General features: G+C 37.9%; 1 protein-coding gene across 1 annotated transcript in view; it reads left to right on the top strand.

The window, feature by feature from the left end:
* ARHGAP15 (Rho GTPase activating protein 15) overlaps nucleotides 1–12,603 on the top strand; it is an 898,999-nt gene that overhangs the window by 114,991 nt on the left and 771,405 nt on the right. The window contains exon 3 of the mRNA XM_007934953.2: nucleotides 690–751. Within this exon, the coding sequence (XP_007933144.1) occupies nucleotides 690–751 (62 nt within the window). The remainder of the gene's footprint in view (nucleotides 1–689; nucleotides 752–12,603) is intronic.

Genomic DNA, 12,603 nt, shown 5'->3' with positions numbered 1-12,603 from the left:
AATAAAAAAAAAAAGAAAAAAGAAATATTTATTAAGCACCAAAAAAAAAAAAAAAAAACAAAACTTACAAATAGTTTAGATTAACTATCAAAAAAGATCTGCTTTGAGCATTATGCTCTTTTAAGAATTATCTATATGGCATCACACTGACAACAGCAACTCAAAAGATTAGATAGGAACTTTAGGAGGCAGGGAGTTTATGTTTATGAGGGAGGAACAATTCAGAAAAGAGAGATAAGGGTAGTTGCACAACTCGGGGTGTATAATCAATGTCTCTGAGTTGTACATGTATAAACTGTTGAACTGGTCTCTGTTTTGCTGTGTATATTCCTGACAATAAATACAAGAATAAAAAAATATATTAGAAAAATGAGTAAAGGTGTATCACTGTCTAACAAATAATTCACATTCCTCTTCATAATCTCTCTTTTGGAAATTTAACTGCTTGCCTCGGAAACCCAAGGAGGGGTCGCTATGAGTCGGGGCCGACTCGACGGCAAATAACAACAACAACAACAACAATGGCTATGATCTTGCAGGCACTTCCCATAAGCTATATATGAATTATTAATGAGATTCTATGACTGGAAACTTCCCTCACTGCAATGACTCTTTGAATGCATAGGTTCTTTCAGACTATTAATGCATAGGAGTTTGTCATAGTTTTAACATATGCATTCTTCTTGCAGATGGTTGAAAAAGAAGGATATCTTCAAAAAGCTAAAATTGCAGATGGAGGAAAGAAACTCAGGTAATAAGAGTTCTTTGATTCAGTTTTATATAATATACCAGTTGCTTACAACCTCAGTTGTGTCACCGCTCTTGTTTTGGTAGCAAGACCCTAAGGTACCAGGCTCTACTGTTCCCCCTTGCTCTGACTATAACCAATATTATTTTTATTAGAATTATAGAATTTTCAAAGAAAGTTCTACAGTCTATATTGCACAGAACATTAAAATGAAATGTTTCTTGTTCTCCTGAGAACTGAAGTGTGAGACAGTAATACATAAATGAGGTAATAGGTCTTGATTTATGACATTAACAGATTAGGGAAATAAATGGACTGGTTTTCAGCATATGAAAATACCTCTGTATTTCATTGAAAGTATAATAATATTTTGAAGGGTGAATATGAACTATATTTGACAAAAATAAAGTTATTTTTCAGATAAGAGTTGGAAGCTATTGAATTTTGAGAAGAAATGAACACAGGGTGGTTATTGAGGTTGTTGTTGTTCGGTGCCACTGAGTCATCTCTACTCATAGCAACCCTATGTACAACAGAATGAAATACTGCCTGGTCTTGTGCCAGTCTCACGATCCTTGCTATACCTGACTGAGGCCAGCATTGCAGCCACTGTATCAATCCATCTTGTTGAGGGCATTCCCCTTTTTCATTGACCCTCCACTTTACCAAGCATGATATCTTTCTCCAGGGATTGGTCCCTTCTGACAACATGACCAGTGTAGGTGAGACAAAGTCTGGCCATTCTCTCTTCCAGGAAGAGTTAGCTGCTCTTCGAGACCTATGCACAAGAGGATTAGACCTTTGTGATCTATAAATTTTCATTGGCTGATTTTTGGAAGGAGTTTGCCTGGCTTCGCTTCCTAGTCGGACTTAGTTGGAAGCTCCACTGGATCCTGTTCAGCATCATACCGACATGTAATCCTCCATTGTGGTGGCTGTGCTTGAGGTGCATTGACTGGGAGTCAAATGCAAGACTGGAAAATGAGAGTTCTACCTCAGAACCACCATTGCTCCTGGTAAACATAGGGTAGGCAAAATAAAGCAGATAAGAGGATAATAATAATGCCTAAACAACAACAAAGAAAAAAAAAATGGAAGAAAAATAAAATAAAAATGCTAGGTGGATAGAGAAAGATGTTATGTATGTTGTATATATGGTATATTGGAAGTAAACCAATCAGTTCCATTTTAGAACTTTTGCTAATTATTTTTTGTGTACTTTGGGCTTATTATATGCTCAGTTTTGTGGTAGGTGAAATAAAACAATGTAGAAATTGTTTAAATTGGGAGATAAAGCATTTATTAATGAATGTATTACCAACAGTAAAAGCCACATAGGATAAATGTACTAATTAGCTGCACAATAGGACATCTGTTAATTGTGTAAGGAGATTCATTACTAGAATGACACCCTGGCCAACACTACACAAAAAACTATGTCTTTGTTTCCTAGCTATGATGGGATATGTATGTATTTATTTATTTTCACTTTTATTGTGGGAAAAACATGCACAAGACATTCACCAACATAACTTCCACATTTACAGCTCAGGGACATTGATGACATCTTTCATGTTGTGCCATCATTATTGTTATCCTTTTCCTAAATACTCTACCACCTATTAGCATAAACTCAATGCCCACCAAACAAAAGCTTCCTGTCTCCCCTCCCTCCTACCTCTGTAAACACTAATACTTTGCTATTCTGAATAGTGCTGTGATTAACATGGTTGTGCATGCATTTTTCAAGTCATGCCTCTCACTTCTTTAGGAAAAATACCTAGTAATGGGATTGCTGGGTCAAAAGATATTTGTATTTCCAACTTTTTAAGGAATCACCATACTGATTTCCACAGTGGTTTTACCATTTTAAAATCCCAACAACATTCTATTAGAGTTTCAGTCTCTCCACATCCTCAGTCAACATTTATTTTTTGTCTTGTTGAACTTAGCTATTAATGCTGGGTGAGATAATATCTCACCAGTTGTTTTGAGCTCTGGTAGCATAGTGGCTAAGGCACTTGACTGCTCACCATATGGCTGGCGGTTCAAACCCATCAGCCACTCCTCGGAAGGAAGGTTGGGCAATCCTACTTCCGTAGTGATACTGCCTCGGAAACCCAAGGAGGGGTCGCTATGAGTCAGGGCTGACTCGACAGCACATAACAACTACAACAACAATGGCTAATGCTCTGGTGGAGTAGTGCCTAAGGCATTTGACCCCGCTAACCAGAAGGCTGGCAGTTCAAACCCACCAGCCACTCCTCGGAAGGAAGGTTGGGCAATCTACTTCCCTAGTGATACTGCCTTGGAAACCCAAGGAGGGGTCTCTATGACTCGGATCTGGCTTGACAGCAGTTAGTTTAGTTAGAATGGCTAATGATCACGAACATTTCTTCATGTGTTTATTGGTTGCCTGAATATTTTCTTTGGTGACGTGTCTGTTCATGCCTTCGGCTCATTTTTTTTAATTGGATTATTTGTCTGTTTGATATTGAAGCATTGGAATTTTCTATAAATTTTAGAGATAAGTCCTTTGTCTGATATGTTGTTGTTGTTGTTGTTGTTGTTATGTGCCGTCCAGTTGCACCCGATTCATAGCGACCCCTCCTTGGGTTGCCGAGGCAGTATCACTAGGGAAGTAGATGATTGCCCAACCTTCCTTCTGAGGAGTGGCTGGTGGGTTTGAACCGTCAGCCTTCTGGTTAGCAGTCAAGTGCCTTAGGCACTATGCTACCAGAGCTCCTTTGTTATATTGTCTGATATATCATTGCCAAACATATTTTCCCATTCCTATAGGTTCTCTTTTTACTGTTTTGGAGAAGTCTTTTGATGCACATGAGAATTTACTTTTCAGAAGGTCTCAGCCATCTAGTTTATGTTCTGCTCTTTGTGCATCTTGGGTTATGCTTGATGGTCTATTTATGCCATTGATTAGGGCCCCTAAGTTTTCTCCTATTTTTTCTTTGATAAACTTTATAGTTTCAGGTTTCACATTTAAGTCCTTCATCCAGCTGGAGTTCATTTTTGTGTGTGTTGTGAGGTATGGATCTTGTTTCAGTTTTCTGCAACTGAATAATACCCAATTTTGCCAGCACCATTTGTGAAAGAGACTACCTCTTCCCCATTTAATGGATTTCAGCCCTTTGTCAAAAATCAGGTGACCACAGATCAATGGATCTATTTGTGGGTTTCTCAGTTCTGCTCCACTGGTCTATATGTATGTCATTGTACCAATACCAGGCTTTTTTGACTGTGTAGTAGGTTTTGAGATCTGGGAGTGTGAGACTTCCTACTATGTTCTCCTTCTTCAGTAGTGCTTTTCTTATTCTAGATCTCTTTCCTTTTCATATAAAATTGGTGGCTGTTTTTTCCATGTCTTTAAAGACTGTTGATGGAATCTGGATCAGAATTGCATTGAATATATAGATTGCTCTGGGTAGTATTGACATTTTTACAATGTTCAATCTTCCTATCCATGAGCATGGTATGTTCTTCCATTTGTGTAGATTGCAACTCATAGCAACCCCTCCTTGGGTTTCTGAGGCAGTGTCTCTATGGAAGTAGATTGTCCCATCTTCCTTCCCAGGAGTGGCTGGTGGGTTTGAACTGCCAGATTTCTGATTAGTAGCCAAATGCCTTAGGCACTCTGCCGCCAGAGCTCCCTCCATTTGTGTTGATCTCATGTTTTCTTGAAGCAGTATTTTGTAGTTTTCTTTGTATAAATCTTTTGTGTTTCTGGTAAGATTTATTCCCAAGAATTTTTTTTATCTTTTGGTAGCTATTGTAAATGGTACTGATTTCCTTATTTCCTTTTCAGTAATAGCTTTGCTGATGTAGAGGAATCCAATTGATTTTTCTATGTTGATCATGTATCCTACCACTATGCTAAATCTTTCAATAAGTTTCATAGTTTTCTTGCTGAGTCTCATGGGTTTTCTATGTGTAGGATCATGGGATATATATTTCTTTAAAAGAAGTAAAATTGAGGAAATAAAACATCTATATTTCACTACTTGAAAAAACTATTTTAATTTTAAATAATACATTCTATTTTCTGCCCATTCTATTTTCTGTCTTATTCAGGGATAGCGTGTAGGGCTTCTGAATTCTGTCCTGTACTTATCCCCTGCAGTGGTCATACAGCCACCCTCCTTTGAAATGTCCAAGAGAGATTCACAGGAAATAAGATCAATTTCAAGGCTGCTTTAGATGCCTGGGCTACCTACGTAGAGTAAATTCTGACTCATAGCTACCTCCTTGGGTTTCCAAAGCTGTAAATCTTACAGAAGTATATTGCCTCATCCTCTTCCCATGGATCACCTGGTGGGTTTGAACCACCAACCTTCTGGTTAGCAGTCAAATGCCTTACCCACTACCCCACCAGAGCTCCTTAAGCCTGGGCTATTCCCTGCTAAAAACAGAATTTGGCTTGGCTGTCAGGAGTTCTTTGGATTTGACTTCACTAGCTTTTGTAGGTTCATTCTGACTCATGGCAACCCCATGTGTGTCAGAATAGAACTGTGGTCCATGGGATTTTCATTTTTAGTGACTGAATTCTCAGAAGCAGATCTCCAGGCGTTTTTCCTCAGTGCCTCTGGATTAACTCCAACCTTCAACCTTTCCTTTAGTACTTGAGTATGTTAACCATTATACCATTTCATGACTCCAGGCTTGGACTAGAACAGCCTAAGTGTCCTTCTTTACCCTGGATCTCATTCCAAATCTTGTCAGGCATGTAAAGGGTATAGAGATGCTTTGTTCCAAGATAAATGAGTCAAAACACTTTTGAACCTAACAGACCTTGTGGACAAAGAAAGTGCAGAGAGGTACTAAAAGAGACTCAAGAATTTATGTAAGTTAGCTGCCTCAGACTTTAACTGGGGCTTGGTAAAAAAGGGGTTACAGCATTAATTAGTCCCACCCTCCTGTGTCATACAAGGAAGAGAAGGGGATTCTATGAGAAAGAATTCCAAAAAAAGCATGATGATGCTTCTACCACAGTGATCCTATAAAGTACTCTTAACCATAAGTCATCCTTACCACATTTTCTCCTAGAAGGTGGTATTAGGAGATAGCAGAGCAGCAGAACACAGCTTTTCCTATAAACAACTCTCACAAATACATTTTTAGATAGTTTCAATCAATGTATATAACACTTTGTGATTGTTTTTGCTGTTAATTCAATTAGTTTTCAATGTCATTTCTGGGTCCTAGTTTAAATTTACATCAACATTAATCTGTATTTTATTGTTATTTTAATCAGTTTGCATGCTGTATGGATTCTTTCCTTTTTTTTCCATTTACAATTATATAAATATCAGTTGATTTTTGGCTGTCTGTTTTATGTTTGTTTGTATATTTTATCTTAGGTATATGCACAGAGTTGTATTGATTAGGCTTCTTAGTTGATAGTCTTGTGTTATCATTCCGGACAAACCCTTACCTGATTTTATCTTATTCTCCATCTCTAATCCTCCTTTGCATCCCCTATAGACATTCATTTAGTGCATTTTATGTGTGATGATCAAATCCACTCTCTATATATTTGTGTTAAATTGGTTCTCTAGAGAAACACACACAAAAAAAAACCCAGCAAGGTATATATATATATATATTTATAGAGAGAGAGAGAGAGAGAGAGAGAGATTTATCTTAGGCAAATGGCTCACAAGCATATAGAAGCTGACAAGTCCAAGTGCAAAGTCCGTCTCTGTAGGAGGTGGGGCTTGCAGCCACCTTTTTTTTCCACAAGCACAGCGGAGCTGAGAGAGTCAAGCTGGTATGCAGTTTATTGGTTGTTGTTTCCAATAAAAGATGAATCTGAGATCTCCAGGGGAGCGGTGAGCCGCTCACTCAAGGAAGTCTGTAGTTCGGAATGCCGTTCTTCCAGATTGTCCTTGGAATATCATTGCAAGCAGGCCCCTAGGGAAACTCCCCTTGGGCAGACTGGCCACTCAGAACTCTCATCTGATCCCATCATGGGAACAACCACCCAGAACTGGAGTCCAGCCAAGTTGACACACAGCTCCAACCATCACAATATTTATCTAGCTGTATGTGTGGCATTCTAAAATATTATATGTAGTTGTGTATTTGTATATATGTTCTAAATTGCATACATATGTTTATGTTATAAACTTCATCTTGTTTCTTACTACTTTCATCCAATGTTAGTGGTTAGATGTCTGTTCATAGTGCTATGTTTTTCATTTTTTCTAACTAATTTGTGTCTGTATATCACACTTCACTTATTTCATTACCTAGGATTGAACACCTAAATTGCCTCTAACTCCTCCCATCCCAAACAACATTGCAAGTGCAGACATACATATCTGTTTACAAATCTTTGAGAAAATCTATCAGAGATATATGCCCAGGAGTGAAGAATTACTTGGTAGCAAGTTGCACACATTTATAAATCCACTAAGTGCAATTGCCAGCCTTTTCTCCTGATTAAATGCAGCAGTTCATACTCCCTCTGCAATGCATAAGGGCTACCATTTCCACTTACTCTCATTGCCCAATTTCTCAGTTTTTCTAAAATGATAGCTCTCAAATATTCTCAGTGTTGCTTTTATCTGTATTTCTCTGATTAATATTGCAGCTGAACATTATTTCATATCTTTGTTCAATCAAATTGTCTAACTGAAACATTAAATATTTTCTATTGAGTTTCTTGGTTTTTTGTTGTTGTTCTTGATTTGTTGGAATTCAACAAATCCATCAGCATCTATTTACTTTACTTATGGTAGTTCATGATGACAGAAATCTTTCAACTTGGTCCATATTTTTCCGTAATTTTCCTGTTTGTAGTGTGTGGATTTTTTGTTTTCGTTTCCTTTTTAAACATTTATTTATTGAACGTAGAACATATAGCCACTGTGTTTAGTGACATAAGAGTACTCCACCATACTGATGAGTTTCTAATACACCAAATCATTCCTGCCCTTCTTTTATTTGCTTTTTAATTCCAGTTTTACAATAAAATAGTTACCACTGCTTGTTAATTTATTTTATATTTTCTTAAATGCTAAATCTGAGATTACTTGATCAAAATCTACACTATTTTTAATGAACTTTATTCTCATTGCTATATAATAATATCAGAACATTTTTCATAAAAATGCAAATAATAGGAATTATAGTTTATTATTTAATAATTACAAAATTATCATTGGGATAAATTAGCATTGGGATATTTCAAGGTTATGGCTAAACAAACTATTTTTGTTACTATTGACAAGCATATATAGCAATGAGAATAAAGTTCATTAAAAATAGCGTAGATTTTGATATATATATTATTTGTTCCCTCTCTTTCCTGTCCTTGGTTCTTGGTGGTATTTTTTTGTTTGTTTGTTTTGTTTTTTCTTTTCCCCCTGTTCCCTTTTCCTGGTTCTCTTCTTTTTCTCTTTTCTTTTTGTTCTTTCCAGCCCTTGTTTTTCCTCCTGAAGTTTTCCCTAATCTTTACTCTTATTTTTTTCTTTCATTATGCCCTACCCAGATATTATGTTTCCTTTTTCTTTTTCTATTTCTTTTATCTTTTTTAAAAAATATATATTTTGAAAAATTTTCTTCTTATTTATTTCATTTCTCTTTTTTCTTCTGCAATTATTCCTATTTGTTTTTGCAGTTTGAGTTTTTTGTTCTGTTGTTTTCATTTTCTTAGGATTTATTTTATTTTATTTTATTTGGTTTTGGTTTTTGTCTGATTGGGAGAAAGCAACTGCTCCCACACAATCCAATCATACCTGCACCTTCTGCAGCTTCATGCACGGAGTAAGGGCCACCACTTGCTTTTGCACCAGCTGACCAATGATAAACAGTGGCCAATACCAGCTCAACTCACCCACAATTGATCTTTATGAAGACCTAACAGAGATTTGTACATACACTCTCATTCTTCATCACACCCACCAGGAGCCAGGTGATGAGTTCCTAAGTGCTAACAACTATTGAATAGAGCACAGTACCCTGCTCACACAAAACCAAAAAACCAAAACCAAACTCACTGCTGCTGGGTCAGTGCAACTCATAGAGACCTCTCCTTGGCTTTCTGAGGTGATATCTCTATGGAGGTAGATTGCCCAGTCTTCCTTCTGAGGAGTGGCTGGTAGGTTTGAACCGCCAGCCTTCTGGTTAGTAGTTAAAATGCCTTAGGCACTATGCCACCAGAGCTCCCATATACATATGTGTACATATATATATATATATAGAGAGAGAGAGAGAGAGAGGTGTTTTTAACAATTCTTACTTGAATATGCTTTTTTTAGGATATGATACCATGAAATCATCCTAATATAAACTTATTTTTTTCCTTAGCACTTTGTGCTTAGGATCATAATCAAGTCCTCCAGGTCTAAACTGTCTGTCTGTATTTATGTGATTTATGCCTACAGGCTGGAGGGAAGATTTGGAGAGTACGCAATATAGAAGTTAATTTGTAGAAAGTTATGTTAGTATTACGATTTCCTTTATGTGCTCTGTTAAAATTCCCATCATCTGCAAATGATTTATCTTTAAAAGCTTTTACATTTATGCAACATTGATACAGAGTGGAGTATGAATACTTCAGTGTTTCATTGACCCTCCCCTTAACAGTGGAAAATTACAGGAAGCTTAGAATGTGAGAGATAAGAAATAAATTCCTAGGTCTCCCAGGTTCTCAAGGAATCAGAACTTTCAACAGTGCCTTAGTGATTTAGCCATAAATCAGTCAGAAACAATAGAGTAATTTACTTTCACTCCCACAACTTTGTGGAATTGAGTCCAAGCCAGCATGACTAAATCAGGTGGCCCAAAGAAGATCTCTGAAAATTCCAAAGTAATCTCCGTATATTTGGTGACTTTTTGCTTTGCCATCATATCATTACCTAAAAGAGGTGTAAGAGAGGATAGGAGAGGTGAGTGTAGACTATAAAGCTTTGCTGTTAGAGCTAATGAATGTGTTAAACCTGGAGCTCAAGCTAACAGATTCTTATAGTAATAATGAATATTTTAAGGGCCGTTTTCCATCAAGCATTCTCCAGATAAGCAGCTACAATTAAAGTTGCTGTTATTATGTGCTGCCATCAGGTGTCCATTTTGGAGAATGCAAATAATTTTTGGCCAAGCTGATGCCTGTGTTACATCTTAGTTGCCTTTTCAACTTTGACAATTTAGGGTTTGTTTTAGCGAAGTTCTGTAGGTATTTCCCTTGGATAAAATAGTCCCATCAGCTGCATAAAGTGGAATTACTTGTCTTTATACAAATTGACTTGTTCTTCCTTCGTAAGTGTAGTTTTTGTTTTGTGTTTCCTGTTTTTTCCAGTTGCTGTCTATTTGACTCAGGAGACCCATGTGTATCTGAGTAGAGCTGTGCTCCATAAGGTTTCCACAATTTCTTCTTCTTTTTTTTAATCTAAGGAGTCATTTGTGTCTCTGTCAGCAAATTAATATAAATACCTGTATTTCTTGTCCAAAGTTATATTTTCTGCGTTAAAGCTCTGTTACCAACCCACAGACTGATTGTCACTTATATAGAATCTGGGGATAGTCTCAGTCTATTTCTGGTACTTCTGAGTTACTAAAGTTGCATATTTCCTGGGCTGGTCTGTCTTATTTAGCCCTTAAGACTACCTGATAGTTCAGTTTTTGTCCCTCTGTGTGGAAAAATAAATTACAATGCTCTTAAAATTAAGGTGCTGAAATTTTGAAACTATTGGCTCTCAAAAATGGGTGAATTTACTTGGTAACCTCGTGGTAGTCATACAAGGCAGGGATAAAGGGGATTGAAGGTCAGAATTACCAAGCAGGCTGGGCAGCCTAACAAGTGGCCTTGCTCCAATGAGACAGAGATTCTAGTACAACTTTGACAACAAAGTCTTTGTTTCCCTTTCTCAAAGCCTATCATGACTCTCTGCATAGATATGCTTCATATGTAATTATAAATTTATTAATAAAGAAGAAGCTGAATATCACCTGCTCTAGAGACAACTGAGACTGTGGAATGAACTTGAGCTTCAGGGTCTAGGATACTTGGCCTGAATTCCATCTTTGGAATTACATGCTCTTTGATAGGACGCGACTTCACTTGCTTTCAGTGTTCTGTGTATTAATTCAATGTAATAAGGGAGGATCACTGTGGTAGTTATGTTTGTATGTCAACTTGGCTGGGCCTGGTTGAGTGGCTGGGCAGCTGGTGGTAGTTATTCCCCATGATGAGTCTGGCAATCAACTCCATGGTGGCATCTACCACAAGCAGCTAAGTAGCTTCCCTTGGGATGTGGTGTGCTTCCTGTATATAAGGAGAAGCCTTGGGGACAGGTCTGTAGCCTATGGCATGCTTGGACCCAGCATGTAGCTGTGTTGTAGCTCAGCAGCCTGCTATGCTCTGCCAACCTTGGGACTTAAAAGAGACTTAAGTTAATGGCCTGCCATGTGGTTTGGTAACATTGGGACTGTGCCTTTTTACTTGTTAACTTGAGGCTTCTCAGCCTCACCAACCAGCAGCTGAGTGAAGAAATGCCTCTAGCTCCAGTGGGCAGGGAGCAGGAGGCAGAGCTGGACCCCAAGGTTGAGGGGCTTTCATGCAGCCCCTAGAGCCTGGCACTTTGAACTTAGACTTAAAGCCAAATTGTAAGAATCTATCCTGGAAGAATTGTAAGAATGAACTCCTGTTTAAAGCCATCCCATTTGTGGTATATTCTTGTCAGAGCGGCACTTGGTAACCAGAACAATCACCCACCAATCAGAGTAGCTCGGAAGATTCATTTATTATCTGTATTCCAGCAGTTAGAGGTCAGTTCTTTGAGGTCTATCTTATTTTCCCTTATATTCTCACTCCAGAATCATGTATGGCATGTAATAGACACTCAAGAGATAACTTGTGACCAGCATAGTGATGGAATCACAATATGACCGTAAAATACTGGTTGCACTATCTGATGCATAGTGGAGGTTAATGGAGGCATGCTGCTGCTGTTGTTGTTAGTTGCCTTCAAGTTTATTCCAATTCATAGTGACCTTATGTTCAACAGAAGGAAACACTGCCCAGTGCTGCGCCACTCTCACCATGCCTGCTACATTTGAGCTGATCATTGCAGCCACTGTGTTGATCCATGTTGTTGAGGGTCTTCCCCTTCTTCTCTGACCCTCTACTTTACCAAGTGTGATATCCTTCTCCAGGAAATGGTACCTTCTGACAACATCTCCAAAATAGGTGAGATGAAGCCTACTCATTCTCACTCTAAGGAGCATTCTGGCTGTACTTCTTCCAGGATAGATTTGTTTGTTCTTCTGCAGTTCATTGTATTTTCAGTATTCTTCTCAAACACCACAATTAAAAGGCATCAACTCTTCTTCAGACCTCTTATTCATTGTCCACCTTTCACATGCATTGAGTTGGTTGAAAATACCAAGAGTTGGGATAGGCACACCTTAGTCTTCAAAGTGGCATTGCTCTTCAACACTTTTAAGAAGTCTTTTGCAGCAAATTTGCCCAGTGCACTATGACATTTGATTTCTTGACTGATGCTTCCTTGGGTGTTGATTGTGGATCCAAGTAAAATGAAATCCCTCACAACTTCAATCTTTTCTCCATTTATTATGATGTTCCTCATTGGTCCAGTTGTGAGGACTTTTGTTTTCTTTGTGTTGAGGTATAATCCATACAGTAGTCTTTGATCTTCATCAGTAAGTGCTTCAAGTTATCTTTACTTTCAGTAAGCAAATTTTTGTCATCTGCGGGGGGCAAGATGGCGGACTAGGCAGAAGGATTGCACAGACCCTCTTCAACAAAGAAAAGGGAAACCAATTAACACAGATACAGAAGATAATCTTGGACCACTGAGCCTTGAAGGAAAGGATGCAGA

The sequence above is a fragment of the Orycteropus afer genome, unplaced genomic scaffold (assembly GCF_000298275.1).
Source record: "Orycteropus afer afer isolate SDZICR_OR568_19922 unplaced genomic scaffold, OryAfe1.0 scaffold00023, whole genome shotgun sequence".
Taxonomy (NCBI): domain Eukaryota; kingdom Metazoa; phylum Chordata; class Mammalia; order Tubulidentata; family Orycteropodidae; genus Orycteropus; species Orycteropus afer.
The sequence above is the reverse complement of the archived record's forward strand: the minus strand, read 5'-3'. Positions and strand labels throughout refer to the sequence as shown.